The sequence below is a fragment of the Eptatretus burgeri genome, chromosome 1 (genome assembly GCF_056783735.1).
Source record: "Eptatretus burgeri isolate ZD-2024b chromosome 1, Ebu_testis_v1, whole genome shotgun sequence".
Taxonomy (NCBI): Eukaryota; Metazoa; Chordata; class Myxini; order Myxiniformes; family Myxinidae; genus Eptatretus; species Eptatretus burgeri.
This window is the reverse complement of record NC_140961.1, coordinates 39,162,734-39,187,248: the sequence shown is the minus strand read 5'-3', so window position 1 is coordinate 39,187,248 and position 24,515 is coordinate 39,162,734. Positions and strand designations below refer to the sequence as shown.

General features: G+C 43.6%; 1 protein-coding gene across 3 annotated transcripts; it reads left to right on the top strand.

Annotated features, from left to right (window-relative positions):
• Positions 1 to 219: 219 nt before the first annotated feature.
• On the top strand, positions 220 to 22,330 carry SLC35A1 (solute carrier family 35 member A1). 3 transcript variants are annotated; one of them, XM_085880237.1, is made up of 8 exons: positions 220 to 239; positions 3,394 to 3,577; positions 3,666 to 3,825; positions 6,245 to 6,397; positions 13,007 to 13,073; positions 16,492 to 16,668; positions 18,804 to 18,938; positions 19,340 to 22,330. In XM_085880237.1, the coding sequence occupies exons 2-8, from the start codon at positions 3,411 to 3,413 to the stop codon at positions 19,462 to 19,464; spliced, it is 984 nt and encodes a 327-aa protein (XP_085736363.1). In that variant the 5' UTR covers positions 220 to 239; positions 3,394 to 3,410; the 3' UTR covers positions 19,465 to 22,330. The 3 variants fall into 3 exon arrangements, with proteins under 3 accessions (XP_085736363.1, XP_085736359.1, XP_085736364.1); XM_085880233.1 differs by lacking the exon at positions 220 to 239 and adding an exon at positions 438 to 630; XM_085880238.1 differs by lacking the exons at positions 220 to 239; positions 13,007 to 13,073; positions 16,492 to 16,668; positions 18,804 to 18,938; positions 19,340 to 22,330 and adding exons at positions 438 to 630; positions 11,149 to 11,244; positions 11,566 to 12,998.
• Positions 22,331 to 24,515: the final 2,185 nt, after the last annotated feature.

Sequence of the window (24,515 nt, the reverse complement as noted above, 5' to 3'; positions counted from 1 at the left end):
TTCACCATGGAACTCAGTCGGCTGGGAGTCCCAATATGGCGGCCGCGTGGCTTCATCGGCAAACGCACTCTCATAGTCCGGTAATTCCTCCATATTATAAAGGTCCAAATTCGACACAGGAAGGAATTTGTAATTTGTTCAGGGTTCCGGTGCCTCAACTCCGCTTCATGAAGGACACCGTGGGATCTTTAACGTCCACCAACGATCATGCTGGCAGACGGGCGAGGAGTCCTGTCAAGGTATTTACTGATGATCGATATTATTAAATGGTACCTTAAAGTTAAAAAAACAAACAAACAAAAAAAACATCGTTTTTGCTTTGTCGGGAAGTCGGGACTTGGGAGACGCTCGCGAAAATATATTAAACAACAACAACAACAACAACAACAACAACAACAACAACAACAAACGGCACGTAACCAAAAACGTCGCGTCACCGGAAGGGAGAGGAGAATGTAAAAATAGTCCAAGAAGTCAGATTTGGTGCGAGAACACGGAAGCGTCTTCATTTTGACCGAGCGAGTCGGGTGTTTGGGAGGTTTTTTTTTTGTTTTTTTTTTATTTTCTTCTTTCTTCTTCAAATCATACAGCTCACTGTTATTGGAATTTCATATTTCATTAACATGAACGGTAAATTACACACTCGATCGATACAAGTTGCATTCGATGTACTGTCCTGTCATCTTCATCTTCCATTTACTACAACAGTCGAGTCGAGTGTTCTTCCTTTGGTGTCCCCGTTGCTCTCGTCTGCTTGTAATTCCACTTGTGAAGCTGTTAGTCCGATGGATGCGATGGGACAAACGATTCCTTTCAAATCCCACCGTCGGAAGTTTGATTCGGATGTTATTAATTAATTCTTTTCATATTTATTTATTTATTCATTCATTCATACATACTTGGTCTGTGGCTGCTTGGCTGCATCATTTTCTGGGGGCACCGCTGTGCCGCTGATGCAGTGCCCCCCCCCCCCTGTTACCAGCACGCTGGTGCTCGTTTCGCCAACCTCGGTAGGATGGCAAGCTGAGTCAACCCGCCTGGTGTTAATTTAACGGAAACCCTAACAATTAAGCCAACACCAGGATTCCTACTCTCTTGGTCCTCTGACCCTCTCTATCTATTCCAGGATGCCCACGTTCTTCCAGTAACCCCCACCAGGTTAAACTTCCAAATTCCTTTCTGACTGCACACCTCAACTCCTTCGTTGCTCTCTTCTCCCGGATGTTAAACCACCTCCCGGAGGTTGTTCAGTTGTACTCTTCCCGAAAAGGGTTTCAAGCAGACGGTGCACCACCATCTCAGAGGCCATTCGCCATCCCTTACCCACAATCTTTTTCTATCCCTATTAATCCTACAAGGATACACGAGGAACTTTTGTGCAGGAGGAGGCCATTTGGCCCATCATACCTGCGTTACACCAACCCCAGAAACCATCTCCCATCCACACACAAGCTACCTACATTTCCTGCCAATATCCCTGTATCCATCTATCTCCAATGCATCTAGGTACCTATCTAATTCCAACTTAAAGCTGTCTAACCTGATCCTCTTACTTGCATGTGATCGTGTCTCTCCCTCTCCCTCTCTCGTGTTCTCCTGTTTGTTAACTCCCTTGTTTGCTGTGTCCAACTGTTGCGCTACCACCCTACTATAAGTTTGTTGCATTCTTACTCCTTTGTCACCTCATTCTTTCATAAGCTTAGATATCAGATAGGAAAAAAAAAGCAAGCAGTCATAGACTGGTACTTACGAAGTCGTCAACTTGACCTCTGACCTTGTCTAATAAAAGCTGTCTCTCGAGAGAAGGTAGCGACGCAAACCAGAAGTTTCTACGATGATTCTGTACCAAACCATCAAAAAATCGAATGTTTTGGATGTTTGACCTCACTGTGACCTTGACCTTTGACCGATTTTGACCAAAATCTAATCAGCACTAGCCATCAATCTCCTGAATCACGTGGTGTAATTTGACATTGGTAGCTTCTTCCGTTCTCGAGTTATCGTGCCTACAAACAAAAAACAAACAAACAAACAAACAGAAACGGAAGGCATCAATATACTTATGAAATCTTTAGATTTCGTAAGGAATATAAAGTTGCAATAGGCCTGTCGCAGCTAAGTGGGAGCCACTTCGTTCGAAAACTGACCAAAAATTATCAAAAATGAACCATGAAATTATCAAATCATTAACTATTCCATAAACTGGAGCATATACGGAACACAAGGCAAAAAACAGTTTATCAATTCAGACAAACACAACTCAGGAAAGGAACCAGACTGATAAACATTTAAATATCATGGACACTTACTATGACAATCCGTTCCACTTGTTAGGCCAGGATGTCGCAACACGATAGTATCAAATTTTGGCAAATTTTCATATTTCTCGATGGACATGAATAAAAAATTAAATTTTCTTCCCTCCAAATGGTTGTCAGATAAATATTTGAGCATTATTGCTGAGACTTGTGGAGTCAGTCTGATTCATCTATTTATCTATTTTAATGTCAAAACACTTGAAACATTCACTCACCTCAATATTTCAGCAATAATTCCAGAATTCCATAATCGTCGCTAAATGGTGGACAAGACAAAAATCTCCCTTTAACTGTTGAGGGAGATTGAGGCAAACCTGTATTTTTCCTGCAAATTGGTCATGACAGAAGTGTATCATTTGGGGTAAGAGATTTCAAATTCAATGATTCAGGTAAAATTGTATTGTGTATAATATTGATTGTCGCGTAATGGCAGACAAATTTGAAATTTTGAAACACGAGGTCAGTGAGCGGTATTTAATCAAAATATGTTTATAATATTTGTAAAATTAGATATATGATTATTGTTGGTAAAATGAGCCTCACCTCAGCCACTTTCAGCACACTTCACAGAATAGCATAGGCACTTTTATTTTTTCATCCCTGAATCGGCATTCAAAGTGAAACTAGGATAAATTTCACTCCATCACATGCCACTCAGCCAATTTTTGATCGATTTCCAAACTGTAACTTATGTTCTGGAAAGGAAAGTTCACTCTTTCTGTTGAAATAAACTTTTCAAAACCAAGTTCCAATGACGAATATCAGATTAATTAAACAACATATGAAAATCTAAAAATGAAACTGGAAATATGACTGCTTTTTCAGCTGATAGCATTTAACATGCATGAATCTTAGGATCCTGACATCTGACGGTCATTAAAGTATACATTTTTTTAATAGATTTTTCAATGCTCGAACTGACTGTGAGGGTTTCAAGAAGGCTAGTTTATTCATATTTGTGTTTATTTACTGTTATTTAAATACAAGCATTGGAACAGGGTGGATCCCACTTAGCTGTGACAGGCCAATAACGAAATGGGTTAAGAGCTCAAATTCAAAATGTCTCCTCTCCCAGCCCCTGAAAAGGTAAGCATGCTGTTCAAGCTCTACTGTCTGGTGGTGATGACGGTGGTGGCAGCGACGTACATTATTGTGCTACGCTACACGCGGACCATGTCGTCCGAAAAATACTTTTCCACGACGGCTGTGTTCCTCACAGAAGTCGTAAAACTCATCATCAGCCTGGGAATGCTTTCCTGGTACGTTTTTGTCTGAGACGAGCGATTTGTGGGATTGGTTAGTATGGACGTGAAGTGGATGTAAAGACTCGTTTCTGGTTTTATTCAGGGAGCTTGGAGGGCTGCGTTGCATGACCTCGAAGATTCTTGAAGAGGTCGTTTACAAGAAGAAAGAAACTCTCAAACTCTGCATTCCCTCGCTCGTGTATGCCCTTCAGAACAACATGGCATTTGTGGCTCTCAGCAACTTGGATGCTGCTGTGTATCAGGTATGTGTGCATGGAATACGACGTACCATAACTCTCCCTCCCTCACTTACTCCTTACCCCTTCGAAGGCTTTTCTGACAGAGCGATTTGGTTCTTAAGGCCCGGTCACACCTTGACGTTTTAGCCAACGTATGCCGATTTTTGAATTTTTTTTCTAAAACGCTGGCACACGTTGAATACGTTATGGGTAAGTTTTGATAATATTGAGAGCACGCTGAAAAACACTGCCATACGTCGTTGTACGCTGGCTTTAAACGTTGTACTTTTTGGTTGTCCTCAAATTTTTTCATGCTTGAAATTTCACGACGTATGCCGGCGTATGACTCACACGTTCCGCTACGCTGGCCACAAGTTGTATGCACGGTCTGCGATCATTGACAGACGTCAACACATGCTACTTGTAAGTTAATCATAAGTTGAGACACGCCGAGGTAATGTTTAGCGTACCCGAAACTTATTTCTAACCTATGATTAACGTGTTGTTGGCACGTTACGCGATCGTTGCCACACATCGACAGACGTTACTTTTAAGTTACTCATAGGCTGAAAGACGTCGGTATAATGGATCGTCCTTGCGTCAGCGTCCACGGCCACGGCCAGGACACTTATTTGCAGCATTCTTCAAACTTTTCTTCGGAATGACGAGGATGTTCACACTTCGATGTCTAGCTTGGCTATGATTCCAATTATCCATCGGCAGCGTCTATTTAAAATAGTCGAGTTTGAGCGTTTTAACACGTTCAGAAGAAACGCTTCAAATTTCCAAACCCCAGCGTCAAAAAACAAAGGCGAGTGACAGCAATTTAAATCGTTCATTGTAAACAATGAAAATAGCTGAGTGGTACCGTTTAAAAGTCGTTAAGTGTAAAAAAAAATCCAATTGTTGAGTGCAAGCGTCTACTTTCAATAGTGGAGATGCAGCCATTTAAATCGTTGAGTGGCAGCCTATGAATAGCAAACCCTACGTCACCGGCAAAGAAAAACTGCCGCACGATATGGATAAGTTAGGCTATCGTTGAGCATCATTTGTGAACGCCGGCTTCACGATAATTATTCGTTGGTATATCGTATCTATAAGTAATCAAAGCGCTCTATGCACATTATTAGTTCATTGTGCATTTGTCCAACCCGTTATGAATAGACCTAAATCGTAAAAACAAGCTATAGCTCATTGTTGAAAAAGCCCCATAAAAAATGAGCCGCGAAGAACTTCGAACAATGGTGAAAAGATGTCTCCTACCCGTGGACACGCGGACGCAAGGACGATCCATCATAACCCACACCCTCCCCCTCACACTCACCTACTACTGCCAACATGAACAAACTACTACTAATACTAATACTGATACTGATACTGATACTGTTACTGCTGACATGGACATCGACTCAAAAAGGACAAGAAAACACTGTTGGGTTCCCCTTTTATGAGCACCATTTTTATATACCAATTCCCAAAACCGCTGGGAACACGTCTTGATATGGCAGTTGTAAGCTAGAAACACGTTCATTTATTTTTTTTTGTCGACCGGAAGACGTCATTGGAATACGTCTACATACGTCGATATGTGTTGGGACTACGTAAATAATTGGTTCAAAGCACGTCAAACATAAGTTAGAAATAAGTTTCGTGTAAAAAAGACATTACCGCGACCTGTTTCGACTTATGAGTAGCTTATAAGTAGCGTTTGTGGACGTGTGTAAGCGTCCACATATCGTGTGTAAAACTTATCCCCATCGCATGCGGAACGTGTGTCATACGCAGAGTACGTCGTAAAATTTTGAACATGTTTAAAATTTCTTGACGTACTCTACTTACTACGACGTATGATAGCGTACTTTAGCGTTCTACTCACGTATACCAAACTTACTCATACCGTATTTGACGTGCCCCAACGTTTTAGACACATTTTTCTTAGGTTGGCATACGCTGGCAAGATCGCCAAGGTGTGACCGCGATGTTGACACTTCCATTTCTACGGCAGTTATGATTCAAATCGTTGTGTGCCAGCCTTTTAATAGGCTACGTCACGACATCGTCGGCGATGCGTGCAACGCGCTATGCCTAAGTTAGACTATCGTTGGGCATCGGTTGTGTAGGCCGACAACAGGTTCAGCATTCGTTGGTATAAGTTATCTATAACACAACGAAACGTTCTGTGTCCGTTACCAATGCGTTATACATAAGACCAAGTCGCTATGAATACATCCGAATCTTTAAAAAAAAAAACATCAAAAGTTCAACGTAAGCCAGCGTTTTACATACATTTTAATACGTTGCCATCGCTGGCTAAAACGTCAAGGTGTGACCGGGCCTTTAGGTCTGACTTGCAGCTACCTTTCCCTATGTGGACACTGATGGAGATTCTAATTTTGTACGAGTTCTGAAGTTGTCTTGTGTGTCCCTGTCCTTTCACACACAGGTGACATACCAGCTAAAAATTCCATGCACAGCATTGTGTTCTGTCCTCATGCTTGGAAGGAGCCTGAGCTACATGCAGTGGTTTTCAATTTTCCTGCTGTGTGGAGGAGTTTCTTTGGTGCAGTGGAAGCCGATGGAAGCCACGGCAGTGCATGTAAGTTATCGGGTCTGCAGCCTGCAAGCGAGCAATAATGTACAAATCCTAATCTATTAATTTTGTCATTTAGATGACATTATATAGCAATCATTACCCCACTTGTGTGAAGCGAAATGTGGGGTGAAGCAATTGGTTCACTCTGTCTGTCTGTCTACAAACATCAGTTTATGATCGAGGAACGACTTCATTTCGATGGAATGTTATATTTTGAACATTAGTCGGGAAAATGAACGTGTAGTTTAGCGGTACTTTGGCTCTGAATTTGTCCCGATAACACATGCGCAGAGAGGGGCGAGATAATTTTTACATGCGACATGCCACATGTCGAAAAGTGCTCCGCGTGGCTGCTGCTGTTGTTTGGGTTCTTGTTGGGGGTCGATTTTTGAAATGTGCACTTATTGTTCGGACAGCTGCCGGACACCACCCACATCTGTCACTTAACCCTACCCACCATGGCACCGACACAAAATGATATAGCTGCCATCTGGTTTTCTGTTGGGCCTCAGACATCATGCCAAAAAGCCTCTGCTGATTATACACAGCCTGGGATTTATTTGTTATTTTTATATATTTTTTTGTGTCGTAGGTTGTGACCACATTCTTGTTTTCCTCCGGCAGTCAAACAAAATTGAAAATCACTCCAAACAGGAAACTTGCTGTTTTTAATGACGTCATAAAAGGACATAAACAACAGGTACGAAGGACTAATGTAACGTGTTAAATAAGGTGGTGTAAAAGAGGGCGCATCAACAGCGGTAAACTTGCGAAAAAAATATTTTTTCTGCAACTTTAATATCTTCATTTTATTTCAATTGAATTATACACTCGAACATTGTAGAACACAAATCGATCGCCTTTTTGGCACTTTCAAAAACCTTTCGTTGAACAGCACTTGAACAAAATATCATGGCATTTAAATCATCTCGACTGATCAAAGTTGCTGCTCGCATATCCCACCCAGGTCGTTTTTTTGTCAAAACTGCATGTGGAAAGGAGAGGTGTTCTATGAACTCTCTAGTTCAACATAGTAGTGTCTTCTACTTACTTCCTATCTTCTCTACCACATTATAGATTACATGCACATACTCGTGGGGTATGCTTTGACATTGTAAACAATAACGAACTGTGCTTCCCCATTGTCTTGGGTCACTCGCCTGCATTTATTTTTTTCATTTATTTATATTTTCATTTACGGACGTTTTCTGACGGTTCTGTGGTTTATTTATTTTTCCTCGTGTATCGGCTTCAATGTCCGTTGACACGTGAAATTACCGTGCTTCCCCATCGTCTTGGGTCGCTCACCTGCATTTATTTTTTCATTATTTTTTATTGATTTATTTATATTTTCATTTATGAACTCTTTCTGATGGTTCTGCGATTGTTACCGGTGTATCGGCTTCGATGTCTGTCGGCACGTGAAATTTCAGCTTTCTACATCACCCAGAAGGGACCGGACATTAACATCAGTCAGTCAGTGAGTGAGTAGTTTGAATGAGCTTTATACACTACATGGCCAAAAGCATGTGGACACCTGCTCGTCCAACATCTCATTCCAAAATGATGGGCATTAATATGGAGTTGGTCCACCCTTTGCTGCGATCACAGCTTCCACTCTTCTGGGAAGGCTTTCCACTAGATGTTGGAACATTGCTGTGGGGATTTGCTTCCATTCAGCCACAAGAGCATTCGTGAGGTCGGGCACTGATGTTGGGCGATTAGGTCTAGCTCAAAGTCGGCATTCCAATTTATCGCAAAGGTGTTCGATGGGGTTGAGGTTATGGCTTTGTGAAGGCCAGTGAAGTTCTTCCACACCAATCTCGACAAACCATTTCTGTATGGACCTCGCTTTGTGCATGGGGGCATTGTCATGCTGAAACAGGAAAGGTCCTTCTCCAAACTGTTGCCACAAAGTTGGAAGCACAGAATCGCCTCGAGTCCAGAATGCCATTGTATGCTGAAGCGCTATTTCCCTTCACTTGTACTAAGGGGCTGAGCCCAAACCATGAAAAACTGCCCCAGACCATTATTCCAACTCCACCAAACTTTACAGTTGGCACTATGCATTCGGGCAGGTAGCGTTCTCCTGGCATCCGCCAAACCCAGATTCGTCCGTTGGACTGACAGACGGTGAAGCATGATTCATCACTCTTGAGAACACGTTTCCACTGCTCCAGAGTCCATTGGCTGTGAGCTTCACACCACTTCACACCACCACGCTTGGCATTGTGCATGGTGATCTTAGGCTTATGTGTGGCTGCTCGGCCATGGAAACCCATATCATGAAGCTCTTGACGAAAGGTGCTTGTGCTGACATTGCTTCCAGAGGTATTTTGGAACTCGGTAGTGAGAGTTGCATTCGACGACGGACGATTTTTCCACGCTACGATTCAGCACTCAGCGGTCCTGTACTGTGAGCTTGTGTGGCCTACCACTTCGTGGCTGAGCTGTTGTTGCTCCAAGACATTTCCACTTCACAATAACAGCACTTACAGTTGACCGGGCAGCTCTAGCAGGGCAGAAATTTGACGAACTGAGTTGTTGGTAAGGTGGCATCCCATGACGGTTCCATGTTGAAAGTCACTGAGCTCTTTAGTACTGCTCATTCTCCTGCCAATTTTTGGCAATGGAGATTGCATGGCTGTGTGCATGATTTTTATACACCTGTCAGCAATGGGTGTGCCTGAAATATCCAAATCCATGAATTGGAAGGGGATGCCCGCATACTTTTGGCCATGTGGTGTATATTGGATACTCGCAAATACCAGCTGTTGCTTCGTTGGTGGGAATACTAAAGTGGGGAGGAGAAAAATGGAGAGAGAGGAAGAGTGAGGAGACTGAGGGGGAAAGAGTGAGGAGATGTGAGGATGGAGGGAGAGTGACTAGGGGTGGACGACAGGAAGGCAGTGATAGATGAGACGAAGGGAAGGCAGACGTGCGGTGGAACGTTAATTACGATTCATATTATCTCATCAAAATACGTTTACATCGAATAACAATGAAGATGGAAACAAAATAATGTCTGAAATCCATTTTCTGCTGGTCATACTATAAATACCGTCCGGAGACGGGCTCCGCCGCGACGCGTCCAGAGACGGGCTCCGCCGCGACGCGTCCGGAGACGGGCTCCGCCGCGACGCGTCCGGAGACGGGCTTCGCCGGGACACGTCCGGAGACGGGCTTCGCCGGGACACGTCCGGAGACGGGCTTCGCCGGGACACGTCCGGAGACGGGCTTCGCCGGGACACGTCCGGAGACGGGCTCCGCCGGGACGCGTCCGGAGACGGGCTCCGCCACGACGCGTCCGGAGACGGACTCCGCCGCGACTCGTTCAGAGACGGGCACGAGGTGAAGCAGTGAATGGGAGACGGAGACGGGCTCCCCAGCACTAAAATATACACAGATCTGGCAGACACTGTTGATAGGCAGTCCCTCTGGGGGATGGGGCACGAGGTGAAGCAGTGAATGCATTAAATCATATAGCTCAATGAAGCTGGTTAATTTTGGCACGTTCCTAAATCTTTTCTTCACTCAAAACAATTCTCCAAACAATGGAAAAAGATAAGTTTAATGGTTTGGAAATTTCACATTGTCTTATGTATGTTTGGAGAAGAATTATCAGATTTCACTGCAGATTTCGATTTTCATTTAGTCCGGAAGATATCAGATCCTCAAAGCCGAAATCATATTTCGATGACATACTTTACTTTGGCCATGAGAGTAGATCGTGCAAAATTGCATCATATAATGCATGAAATCACTTCAAGCTCCGAATTTGAAAACTATAGTACTTACACAAGCTATGTATTCAGCAATTCGTAGCTATGATGAACAAGCATCCGAAATGAGTGAGGGAAGTGAAAAAAAAACTTTTTCGTTAAGAAATCGTTGCGGCCTGTTCCAGGTTGAGGCATGGTTGAGCAGGCCAAAAAACAAGGTGGCTTCAGATCCCAGCGAGGGAACCCAGGATACACCTTAAGACCCCAGAGAGTGAGGTTGCTGAGGATGGCACCTGAAAAAGGATGTAATTAAACAAGGCTGTTAATTATCTTCAAAAGTGGTATTTTAATTAACCAAAACACCCAATTTTCACTCTTGTGCTTCCTTGGAGTTTTCTTAGTGTGCATGCATTGTTTCTGGCTGCTTTGTTTCATGGTTTTGAAGTTTTGGAGGAGACACACTGATGCATACACACAAACACGCACACACACACTTATGAGTTTTCACCACGAGAGGGACTTTTCAGACTTTCCGGACCTTTGGCCCTGTCGGCCGCCATAACCGCGGATAAGTCCTTCGGGTTGTCAAGCAACTACAGATGCCGATTCCAAAACCTGTCAGGGTCCCTGCTCTCAAACCCGTTACCTTTCTGGTGGTTTGGCAATGCAAATTGGGGTACGTACCCTCAGTGCGCATCCATCTATTTATTATGTTTTTCCGAGGGCAACCATGAGTATGCACTGGCTAAATGCAGAGCCAATCAATTGGGCAGAACTTCCCATATATCTAGTCTTGCACACAAAGCCAAGCCAATGGAGGAATGGACGAAGCAAGCAGGTAGGAAACAGGTAACAGTTTAACAAGCACATTTATTTTCAAACACAACCAAGCAATCAATGTAATCAGTGGCATGTATTTACAAGCATATAAAACAATAAAGAGAGGCACAAATATAACAGATTCTAAACCTTAATACTCATTCCCCTTCTGCAGTCTTACTTATTTATCTGCACATGACATGGTGCCAGCAGAATCATTCCAAGGAAAGTTGGATGAAAAGAAAAGAAGACAGAGGCAGAGCAAGGCATTGCGGTGGCCTTCACTCACCTCGGCATGCATCAATGGAGGTGTGCTAGTCCCAAAACGGGAAGAAAATGAGGAAGAAGTGAAATGCAAGTGAGAGCAGCATGTGCTATGCAAGTGTTGGAGTAAATGTGAGGGTGTGAATGTAAATTTTGCCCAGATGGGTCAAGTGGTCAATTGTTGATCACTATTCCAACGGTTATGCTCTTATGAGTCCAGGTAGATGAATTGGAGTTTATGGAGGACAGCAAGAGACAGATGGTGTATGTCAGTGGTGGAGCTATCTTCCCGCGCTCGGGACCTCATGGCTTTCTTGCTCTTGTGCCTCTGCCCGTGCATGCCTGGTCACAACGCCGTCTCCCCAGCACTACTTGGCCGAGCCTTGGCGCAGCTTGTCCCAGCTCCAGCACGATTTGTTATGGCAGGCGACATCTCCTCAGCGCGAACAGGCATGCTGCTTCTTACTTGAGTCCTCAGCGCATTTCAACAGCAGCAAACGGTCATTCCACCTTTTAAGCTGCTTGAGTGGGACAGAGACTCAAGGGATCAAAGTCCCCATTGGTGTGTTCACCAGCCAACGCCTCCTTTGCTCTCAATCATCTTCAAGAATGAGTCTTCCCCCGAGTCTACTCTACTTCCTTCTTAACAGGTTTTCCCGCCCAATGAATTTGAAAGCAGGAACGTTGTTATCTCCTCCTCCTTCTGAAATGTTGTTTTATGTGGTGTATATGAAAGGCTTTATAAAATAAAAATAGGGAATTTGTTACGAATGACGGGGTTGTCCCGATATTTACTTGACTAATGTGAAATGGTAATTTGGGGCAAATTGTATTGTGTGGTGTATAAAATGGCAACCACCATATCTTCTCCTCCTTATCCTCTTATTCCCCCCTCCTCGTCCCCCTCTTCCCTTTATAAAGGGTGAGGTCTGATGGCACCAAGTTTCTGCTTTGCCTTGACCATGATACTCCTCCACCTCCCTCTGTCCTCAGCCAACTTTCTCCACTCTCCAACCACCTCTGCCTTACTGATATCCCTCCTCACACAATCTCCCCATCTCAACCATGGTCTTCCTCTCATCCTCCAAACAGCTCCCTCAATCTATCCGTTCTTTTTGCCATTCTCTCTTCCCCCTTCCGCACCAAGTGTCCAGCCCATCTCAGCCGGCATTTCACCAATATCCCCGCGAAGCCCATCTGCACACCCATGTCCTCCCTCAGTTCATCCTCCTTCTACCCACCCTCTTCACTTCCGCAATCCTCCTGACAGTTGTTCTCGCGAACCTGTCTTCCTTTCAATTCCCCACTTTTCCATTATAAACAGAAGGGTCTGAAAGGTGTTGCGTATGTTGGATAAAGACGTGTGAAAATTTTTAAAGTACACTCAGAGGTTGCAATTGGCAATCTCTCAAAGAGAGCAAGGTCAGCCAGACACGAGACTCGTTCTCATGGGGTTAGACAAGGAAATAAATGGTATTTTCAAAGAAATGTTTCCACGCGTTTCGTGCTCAGCTTTTGAACATTGACCATTAATCCTCGGCCACGATTCGGTGACATGCTTTTACTCCGTCCAATTCGTCAGCATTGTTCTTTGGCAGTAAAAACGATTGCATTATTTTGACTTGGGTCATCTGTAGCCACTTTGGCATCCATGTTTAGCTTTCGAAGAGGAAAAAAATCCACGCTTGGCTTCACTCGAAAACTATAAAATCCACGTTGAGCTTGTTATCGTGTGTGAACCGCACACGGAATCGAATCGTTTATATTCTCATGTTGAACTGACTTCCTTGCTTCTGTTTTCTTGCAGGTAGTGCAGAATCCTTTGATTGGTCTAGTGGCCACTGCGGTGGCAGTCCTTTGTTCAGGATTTGCCGGTATGTGGTTTATGATGTGTCGTGTGATTTGCAAACTCCCAGTAATTGGATAAATCTTTGTTGTACGACAGGCACAATTTGATGCTTTGGATCGCATTGATTTAGTTTTGAAAACTTTGGCAAAACGGCTGTTTTTCTTCCCTTTGAATGCTCACTATTCATCCTCTTCACAGCGGTGGTTTCTTTTGAGTCCGAATGAGGTAAGATGACCAAACCTGCATCAACTCCAGAAAGATAATTTGATTCGGGTTCTGGTTAAAAGGTCCCACTCATACGAAGTCTAACGGGAGCTTTAAAGTCCAAATGATAAATAGGATAGCTGGCTTACATGCCCCTCGTGAACAAAAATGTGGTCTTCCATGCGCTGGACCCCACTGGTCCTGCACCAAATGTCAGCATTAGCGGTATCTTATTCGAGCAAGAGTTGCATCGAGGATGAGTCAGCTCATTGGTGGGCATTTTGCTTCGGATTTATCGGTCTCGGAAAAAGTCCTATACAAATACCATTTTTTCGATTTCCTTGCACCCGATGGATTGACTGAGCTTACTGGGTTCGCTGAGTGTTTTATTCGAATGAGGGGTGAGGAGAGTCACTGCAAGCCATCCACCCATTCACCCATCCATCCATACACCCATCCATCCAGGTTTTTTGATTGCATGAAAATGGTCTGTTTACCCAATCAGGCCTCGCAGATATAATCAGACCTGATCATGTCTGTTGGTCGCAGTGAAGTTTGTGACCACATCGATATGAGACAAATAAATGTTAAGAAGGAACTTTGACACAGGAGGCCATTTGGCCCATTATGCCCATGCTGCACCACCACATTTCATGAACCGTCAGACTCTCGACCCAGTTTCATTGTGGTGAGGAGTGGGGATGAGAAAAGTGTGGCAGGCACATGGATTAGAGTGTCTTAAATACAAATAAGATCAATATTTAAAACTCATTTGTCTTTTTTTTTTTAAACGATTTGCAACTTTCCCATGTACGTGTGGAATGGTGTGTGTGTTTGCTGACCGCTTATGGAGGGGGTAGTTAAAATTGTTAATTCCGCCAGTCTTTTTTTTTAGAGAACATTACCAATTTTAACCTCCCCCAGGGGATTTGCCATTAAAGCCGTGCCAAAATTGTTTCTCATGTGCTAAGTTTGCAATGGCCGGTCACCACACCAAATGCGTTCTTACAGAACAACACTTTATCATAAAAAGGCACAGGATGACGAAAACCTCATGAGGTGTGCTTACGTGCTTGTAAGTTGCATGGTGGTTGTAAAAAATCTCTCTGTGCATCGTGTTGCCAGTGGTCTACTGCATGCAATTGCTGTTTTTGAGAACGATGGACAAACATAATGCAACGTTGTCAGGAACACGAGGTCTGAAGTTGCTCCGACGATGAGCGTCTCCAAAATCCCACCCGTGTTGGGCCTAACCCCGAACGGCTAAGCGGTGATTGGCTGAATTTTTACCACGTGCGTGAGATTTTCTTCACTTTTTTAACCCTTTTGTCAAAATTGTGTCTGGCAGCAAAGGAAGCGCCTCCACGCAAGCGATGGAAACAACAATGATTTTAATAATAATAAATGACAAAACCGTAGCAGCAATAAAATACACAAACCTCTGCAGTCTACACCAATCCAGAATAGAGTCCTGACATGACACAGAGGACAAATATTAAATCTAGTTTATCTTATTGTTGCAAAGCTTGTTAATTGGCTAATTAATTTGCTAGTTATCTCTTGATTGATGGAATAACTCGTCTCATAATTAGCCTAATTATTTCAGGAAGGATCGATTGTGTAGACCGTCGACAGTTCCTCATCTTCCTGTCATCTCTATGTCCCTTACTTTCCTCCATTATACACTGACCGCCTTCGAAAACCGCTCTCAAATCTGAGCATGGGATGTGGCGTTCCACACCCGAATCGGCTCCTGTTCCAGCTCAGTGAGTTTGTGACTGTCTTGGCAAAGTTCAATTGTGACAATCAATTACATCCCAGAGATGCTCTACTGGATTTAAATCTGGTAAGATGGCATGCCAGGGTGTCAAGAAGACATTCATGTTGGCATTGACAATGACATGCCTGGTGTTGGCTTCATGGTTAGGGTGGTGGGCTTGGGATCCCAGGATCCTGAGTTCAAATCCCACTCGGCTCTTGAATTAATACCCGGTGGGGTTGACTCTGCCTGTCATCCTTCCGAGGTCGGCAAAATGAGTGCCAGCTTGCTGGTATCCTGTGTCGGAGTGGCGACCCGTCCAGGATTGTGTCCAATAGCCAAGGAGACTGCTTAGGCAGCACCAACGCTCTGCACGGAGTATGGTCCCAACGGATGGACGGATTGACAATAACGTTCCTTGTTCGAATGGCCTCGTGAGCAGAAGCATTATCGTGAATGAAGATGATTCCTCGGCCATGTTGTTGAAGGGTAGGCAACACATGTTGATGTAAGATCTCATTAATGTATCGATCTGCCGTCAGATTGCCATGGAGACAGATGAAGTTGGTGCGAAAGGTTTCGGCAGTACCACCCCACATCATGACACTTCCACGTCCAAAATAATTTTTGCGACTCGAGTCGGCACGCAAACTCGCCTCACACTACAGCGGTCTTGCAGCGTCTATCTCTGGTGAGACCTTGTCTAGCCCCTTAGGTCAGTACTGGTCTTGTTACAATATTAAAGCAACTTCAAGCAGGGCAAAGTATAACATAAAAGAACTGGAATACTGGATGGAGGCTGGGGATGGGTTGATGACGTCAGGATCTGACCTTTGTGCTGGTCGGGTGTGCATCTTGCCATCCCCATGTGTGCACACACTTCCACATGCTGGCCAGTGGGTCCTGACAGGCTGGTCCCGAGGCATTTCTGTCATGATATCATTCTCTTGTCTCGTCTTGATGTCGCTCCTCTCTCTCAATCTTACCCTCTTGCTCCTGTGCACACCCTCCATAAATCACATGCGAGGAGAAGTCATCATGAATCCATTGTCACCGCTGCCTCCCCCCCCCCCCCCACTTCTGAAATGGAATGCTCAACTCTATTCTTTCATTCCCCTCTTCTTTTGACTGTGGAGCTGTGTTCACAAGTCTGTTGTCATGAGCTCTTCCCTCCATGATTTAAACCCTGCTCCCCACTGCCACCTAATGGTCCCTCAAATCTATACCTCTAAGCTTTCTAACTCCCATTGAGATTCTGTCTCCCCCCCCTCCCCCACCCTTTCATCTGCAACTCCTATCCTCAGTCTATTGTGAAACCGCTTGTTCTTATCCTTCTGGGTTCCTTGTAAATCATCCGTCATGGCCCTTGGTCCCTTCTTGATTCTGTCGACCCTTTAACTCACTCTTGTTCTGCTCTTCCATGAGGCTTGACACCTGTATCAAAGAGCAGAGATGGATATTGTGCTTCCACTTTCTGCAGGTGTGTACTTTGAGAAAGTATTAAAAAGTTCGAGCACATCCCTGTGGATACGGAATATCCAGATGTACCTGTGGGGAATCCTCATGACTTTTGGAGGCGTGGTCGTGAATGATGGTGCAGCCATTTTGCAGGAAGGCTTTTTCTTCGGCTACACTCCTCTCGTCTGCCTCGTCGTCCGTATGTCCATTGCACTCACTTAGCTTGTCGGGAGCGTGACTTGTATTATTACGGAGGATGTGGCATGAATGCTTCTCATTAAGGGTGTGATGGAATCTAAATGAAGACATCACTGTGTCTTGTCAGGATTCAGCGGTTTGTTATTATCAACAATGCAACTTGCCACTTCATTAGCCAAATCAAAAATGATTTGTTCAGTTCACATCAGTCGTCTCTTTCGAAGTATGGTTCATCTGGTTTAAGCTTGTTTCGAAAAGAAAAGCGATGATATTTTGGATACAAATTTGTTTTGACATTACACAATGACTTTGCAGTTTTGATGCCTCTTCTTCTTCTTTCATATGTAGCACATGGCTGAGGTAAGCATAATTTGCTGTGCTTCTGATACAGTGCCCCCTGCAGGTTCGAGCAGGAATTTGTAACTTGGCCAGGGTGCCGACGATCGCTCGCCGCCTCCTTCGCGAAGGCCGCAGTTCAACGTCCATCCGAGGGATGGCATACGCACTGATGAATCGCCCTGCCTGTTGTTGTTGTTGTTTCGTATGCAGCTTGTGGCTGCTGGTTGCATCATTTTCTGGAAACATGGCTGTGCCACTGATGCAGTGCCCCTGTTACCAATAAGCTGGTTCTCATTTTGCCGACTTCGGAAGGATGACAGGCTGAGTCAATCGACCCGGTGTTATTTCAACGGACCGACAGGGGCTCAAACTCGAGAGCCGAAGATCTTAAGCCAGCCACCTTAACCGTTAAGCCAACACCAGGATAACAATTTATAGCGAGGCAGGTCAGATGCGAGTGTGCGTACTTCCAGGCCATCCTGATGACCAGGTGTTCACACCTCAGCACTTGGAAGTAAACTCGGCCTGTTGAATCAACCTGACTGCACCTTGGTCATGTCCATTGTCTTTGCACAAGATAATTGTCATTTTTCTAAAATTTGCATCGATATTTTATTTAATGTTTGTTTCGGCTGTAATGATACCTTGAAGTTTTTTTCTGCTCACATTGAAGTGGAAATAGTCATTCATGTTCCCAATTGTTCCATCTGTGTTTTTTTTTCGGGTAGCAGACGGCGCTCAATATTTTACATTGAAAAGCTCGCCCGGCATCAAGTTTGAAGAGCATGGTGGCAATTCATGGCAATTGTATATCAGAACCTGAAGCAGCATGCTCCCAGAATCATGCTGCTGAAGATGCTTACACATCGTTTCTCCCAATCTATAGACATGCTTTAAAATGAAGATTTTAAAGGTCCTAGGCCAAAAAAATTTTTTTCCAAAGTTTACCGCCGTTTATGCAGCGCCTTTTGCACCACCTTATTTAATACGTTGCATTAATTATTCTTGCCTTTTGTTTGTGTCCTTTACGACGTCGCTAGAAACTGGTAAGTTTCCTGTTTGGAATGATTTTAAATTTTGTTTAGCTGCTGGACAGACGGACAGAGTAAAAATATTATCTCGCTCCTCTCGACGCATGTGTGATCGGGACAAATTCAGAGCCAAAGTACTGTTCAACTACAGGTTCGTTTTCCGATTCATGTTCAACATCTAACGCTCAATTGAAATCCAGTTGTCGATCATAAACTAATGTTTGTACACACACACACACACACACACACACACACACACACACACACACACACACACACACACACACACACACACACACACACGGATGTGAATCAATTGCTTAACCCCGCTTTTCGCTTCTCATGTGCAGGGTAAAAAGATAAAACATTTTTCTCTTCCTCCTCCTCCTCCTCGCCACTAACATGACCCATTTATTTATTTTTGTACATTGTCTTTTGCATGTCTATAGATTGGGAGAAACTATGTGTAAGCATCTTCAGCAGCATGATTCTGGGAGCATGCTGCTTCAGGTTCTGATATACAATTGCCATGAATTGCCACCATGCTCCTCAAACTTGATGCCGGGGGAGCTTTTCAATGTAAAGGTGAACAATTGTAATTTCGGTTTTGTGTTTGTGACGTGTACGTACGTAGCCCTTTCGTCATCTCACATGGAGCATCCATGTTAGGAGGTTTTGCATTGTACGTAAGTTCGTGTTTATCAAAGCAAAGGTCAACGTGGATCTGCACAAGCATAGTTGCCATCTCTTGTCTTCGTTCCTTCAGTACTGGCAAGCATGGGTGGTCTCTACACATCCGTCGTGGTCAAGTACACGGATAACATCATGAAGAGCTTCTCTGCAGCTGCTGCCATTGTGCTTTCGACCCTTGCCTCCATGTACCTCTTCGAACTGCACCTGAGTGAGTCTTACCTGTCTGGTTGAAACCTCGCTTGAGGAATTCAAACCCAGCTCGGTGAAACTCGTCATTATTCTTCCCTTTCTTTCGACGTTAAAAACAAATGCTCTTCCTTGAGGTCCTGGAATGTTTTCCCCATCCATCTGGATCTTTTTATATGTTCCCGAGAAAAGCCATCCATCTTTATACTCCTGTACTAGCAAAAAAAAAAAATCCTCATTATTTTCAGATCAGGTGTTTTGTATTTTATTTTTTTATTTTGTTGCATATTAATGTTTAAAAAAAACAAAAGAAAGAACGTTCACTCGATGGGATGGGATGTGAAGGTCAGGGTCATATTGTCTGAAGTTCCTTCTTATGTTGTTTGAAAGCATTTTCACTTTTCTGTCGGCGTGTCCCATCAGGTTACATTTTCATCATTGGAACCACCTTGGTCTGCATCTCGATTTATCTGTACGGACTACCTCAGTTGGAGAATAAAAACGACTCCGACAAACAGGAACTTAAGAGGACGCCAGTCAGTGTGTAACCGCCTTGGGGTCGGACTAATAAGCTCTGCGGTATCGGGTCGGCTCTTCTGCAACCGGTCCTCCGATCTCTCTTCCTCTTCCTCAGGGATTTGAGCGGTACAGTGCTTGTGTGAGAGCTCGAGACGAACACCTTGTACCCCAAAAGGAGCGAGTGCAGGACAGTCCAATGATGCCCAGTGTTGTAAACCACTCTTGCAGATCCCTTGCGGGTTGTTCAAACACGAATGGCATGTTTGTACAGATTGTGATGCCGCATGCAGCTTGGTGGATCCAGCAAGAAAACTTGCAACTTTTCTTCGTTTTAAGAAAGGTGAACATTGTCACTTGCAAACTGTTATATATATATATATATATATATATATATATATATATATATATATATATATATATATATATATATATATATATATATATATATGTGTCTATCTTTCTAATGGTGTTTTTGGGTGTAAATGTCATTGGTTAATTTTTATTGTGGTGAGTTAATCTTTTCCTTCATCATGTAATGTGTGTTAACTATGGCTCCCTGCTTTTGTTAATTATGGTGGTTGCATTATTTATTTTGATTGCACTAAATTTGCAAAGAAAGTGTCAATAAGTCCTAATGTGTTCATGCTGGGGGGTTGGCAGAGTGGTGGTGGTTGGGGGTGGGGGGGGGATTGGTGCCATTTATTGTGTTGAAATATGAGGTAAGTGACTGACAGGTAAATGACTGTAAGTGACTATAAGGTAATAAATATGAGGAAAGTGACTTTTCGCTGAGCAGTTTAGTTCGTTTGGGTTTGATTCCCAACCTTACGATTAACAGTAGGATTTGTGCTTCGCTGGCAGGGCATGGCGTGATACAGTTCACCATCTTTCAGACGGACTTTAAAGCCGGGTGTCCTGTCTGCCACCATTAGCAGGTGGACGTAAAGGATCCCACAGTGCCTTTCGATGAAGATCAGACACGTTATCGCCGACACTGATCAATTTACAAATTCCCACCCAAATACGCTTGTCATTTGTCAGGCCTGACTAGTTAGTTCATGAAAGACTTGGGGTGATTCCTTGCTCGACCTACCCCACAAGGTGGGAATAAGGGTTGGGGGGGGGGGTACTGAAGTGGGAGATCCCCTCACACCACAGACAAAATTGGCGGCGAATGTTTTGTTCCACCATCGCAGGCTGATCAGGTGTCCTGTATGTTACGGGATCGTCCCATTTAACACACTTTCCCGGGACGCCATCTCTTCCGTGCCGTGATTCTAATAGCCCGTGCACATGTGCGAGTAGCTCGGCAGAGATTGTGCAACAGTTAAAGCGACGGTTGTTTCTTCCGCTTAATTATGGGGGGAGGGGGGGCACGGTAGGCACGGCATCCTCTATCAATCGTGGTGTTTGACCTCACTGTACTATACACCCACCAAGGATGGATCGACTATCGGTACATTTGTGGAAAAGCGAAAATTATCCTCCCGTTGAGTTAAATCATTCTGCGATGTAACCCATAATTACAATACGAATATGGCGATCAAATTCCGAGTGTGGTGTCACGGCAAAGTGTGTACAAGAAGAAGAAAAAGAAGATTTAGAATTTTTATCGCAAAATTACCAACTTTATCAATCGGAAAAAAGATCCAAGGGATAGATTAGCGTCGAGGTGGTTGGAGGGTTTGAGTTCCCCTTTTAGCTGTGTCAGAGGATATGAAAAATGATATCAAACGTCGAGTCACAGCCAATGATGAATCTTTGTGTTAACAACTGTTGGACGGATGGAAAGCGCGAGGGAGGCAGAGAGCGTGAGCATTGCAAAGTTCCATTTCTCAAAGTAAATTGATCCTTTACAGAGTTGTACAACGTTATTTTGAAACCACTAATGGACCAATTTTTTCATTGGTCTTCACAGCCTTGCTGTATACCTGTCTGCTGTGCTGGCCTTCACAGCTCAACCAATCTGTGCTGGCCTTTGGCTGTGTTATATGTCACGTGATATGTGTTAACCAATGAGACTGCATATAAAAGCCAGAAAAGTGATCTTTTAAAAACTCAGGTGGTCTGAAAATACCTTTAGGACAATCAGCGGATCACACTCGGGCTGTGTGCCAAATTTGGTGGTTGGCGGTCCAGCGGTCCTCGCAAGAAACCTGATCAGATAGACACAGACAGACAGACATCCGATGAATCTGATTTATTATATTACTTAATTACTGATCTCAAAGAAAATGTGAAACAAAAGTTTAAGTTTCATTCTACCTCTTTTTTTTCTTTTTTTTTTCTTTTTTTTTTTTGGTACCCCAACCCCACAACACAGTTTTGACGTTTACTTTTTATTTTTTCGTTAATGGGATTTTGTTGGGGAATAATTTTTGGAATCATCCCAAATTGCCCTCAGGGCAATAGGAAACGACCACAATGTGTGGACTGGCATCTCTTGTTGACTCGACCTCGTGGGGCATTCAGATTTAACATTTTCCCTGAGGTCATGAGTGAGCCAGTTGGGTTTTCTTAATGGACGGCCTTTCTTCAGAGGCTAACTTGCTTGCTCTGTATAAGTTTAGAATCCAAATACTTCACACCTTTGTCTTCATTCAGTGGTGAACGCACAACCTCACGAATGCCAGTCCACTGTCCTCACCACTAGGCCACTTTTTTGAATCCCTCTTGGTTTTTTTTTTTTGAGGGACAAGGACTGATAGAAACTATTTTATATCACTTGTTACTCTGCATCGTGTAGTCAGTGCTTGTCACCATCACATTATGTGGGTTACACAGTTCTAGGGTAATCATTTTTGTTCTAATCGTGAATACAATTGGTCTCTGAAATCGATTCACTGTCATGAAAGGATGAGAATTGTGGGATTTTAATAAATTTCAAAACTCTAATGTACATGTTTGCTTTTTTACAACTGAGTTAAGGTTGAAACGTCGTTCCTTTACTCCATATTTATTGCACTGTTTATAAACATTACGTTTTGGAAGGAAATGACAATCTGGAATTGTGAAGCTATTTGTGTTCCCATTTGTAAACACGTGATTCCATGAGGCTGAGATGCCAAGTTCAAATCCTTTGTACTGTGTCATTTCTTTGCAAATGATGTAAAACGACACTGATTTGTGCAGATCCATCGTAACCTCCGTCACGAAAGATGGACGCAGGTTATGTTTTCACCCCTGTCTGTCTGTGAACAGGATATCTCCAAAAGATATGGACGGATTCGGACAAAATTTGGTGGCTGGTTGGGTGTATGACAAGGACTAATCGATGAGATTTTGGTGAAGATCCGAATCCTTTAATTTTCCAAGTCATTCTTCACCATTGATCGATGGAGCCAAAAACGATGAAGAGCATGATATCTCAAAAATTTGCAGACGAGTTTTGACAAAACTAGGTGGATGAGTTGGGTAATTGACAAGAACAAGCCGGTTAGATATGGGTAACGTCTGGATCCAGATGCAGCCTATCAGTGGGATACAAAATGGAAAGTGTTCAGCTTGGTGGAGGTGTGCACTCGACTGAGTGCCGTTATAGTTTATTCATGAAATACATGCCCAGTTCAGGTCCATTAGATAATAGTACAATACGTCCTTGTCCAACAAAGTAATACATGTACAAGCTCTTCTGTGAGCCTTACAACCTCGTTCAAAGAAACCAACAAAAGTGAAGGTTTGAGACATTTGTTCATCTTTAAAGATGAACAAATCGGTAAAAATGTACAGAAATTGTGAAATGTTGTGCATTTTAAAGTCCAAGTAACTGCTGGCTTGTGGAATAAAACTAATAAACAGAGATAGATAAAACACACCAACAATGTTGGTCGCGTTGCACTTGAAGCAATTCCTATTATTATCCATGACATTGTGAAGGAGAAGTAGGATGATGGAGGCAAGAAGCAAGCATCAAAATACAGATTGTGCAAAGAGAAAGATGGAGAAAAGAGCTGGAAAAGGAAATTCAGAGCAACAACATTATGGAAATTGTAGAGGACAGCTCCGTGTCTGGGAATGCACATTCAACGGCGAACAGGAAAATTTCTCACATGGACACGAAGCCGGCACAATGAAGGCACCAAGGCATGCATGAGTGGACAGTGTTGCCAGTAAACTGTGGCCTGAGTTCGAACAAATCAAACTTCTGAATAATGCAGCAATTTCGGTGAAATCATTCAAATTGTTTGTAAAAGGAGTGGATTCATCACCAACAATGAAGGATGACCTGAGATCGGAGAAAACCTCAACCAAAATGAAACATCGACGCACGGAGAGTTGGGTAAAGTTGGGTGGTTGGGTAAAGCATGGTTGTTGCATTGCCTTCGCTGGTGTGAGTCCGATTTCCATGGCTGATCAGCAGAGATTTCTGCACCCCACAACAGAGTGGTTAATATCTGATAGGATGATATAAAGAGCTGTCTAGGCTGGTTTGGTATCTCAACCCACCTATAAACTGTCATCCCGGTGTTTCACACGCAGGGTGATTCATCAATGTGTGCCGTCCCTCGGATGGACGTTAAACTGGGCGTCCCATCTGTTGGTATTAGTTGGTGGACTTTAAAGACCCCATGGTGTCCTTCACGAAGATTCGGCGAGTTATCGCCGGCATGCTGAACAAATTCCAAATTCTGATACCACCTTCAGCTGAATGTTAGGCCTGGCCAATCGGTTTGTGAAAGAGGGGCCAAAAAAAAACTTTCCTTGCCAATCCCACAAAATGGGAAATAAGGCCTTTGCATGACAGAGTGGTAGACTCCAGGATTGGTTCTTAGCCATGGAAACTTTTCCAACTTGTTCTGTCAGAGCATCGGTGACTACTATGTAAGTGGTCCACGACTAATCCCATCTTACGGGATCAGCTTCAGGAGGTAGTTTAGGCCATGTTTCACAAACCAGTTCACCATGCCTTGTATTCGATTAGAGCTGGTGAAGGCAGGAATTGGTCGAGGTGTTGGCGATGACTCGCATACTCCGCAAAATAGAGAACGAAGCTGCAGTACCGGCTCAACCACATAGTTGTTTGCCATTGCAATTAATAGGCAGCCATTTGCAAAATGATGACATCAAACATCCTATTTTT

Excerpts from the sequence above, each read along its gene's own strand:
- SLC35A1 (XM_085880233.1), top strand. Across the intron at positions 16,669-18,803 it reads TCTCGTCTGCCTCGTCGTCC|TACTGGCAAGCATGGGTGGT; the intron begins GTATGTCCATTG and ends TCGTTCCTTCAG. Across the intron at positions 18,939-19,339 it reads CCTCTTCGAACTGCACCTGA|GTTACATTTTCATCATTGGA; the intron begins GTGAGTCTTACC and ends GTGTCCCATCAG.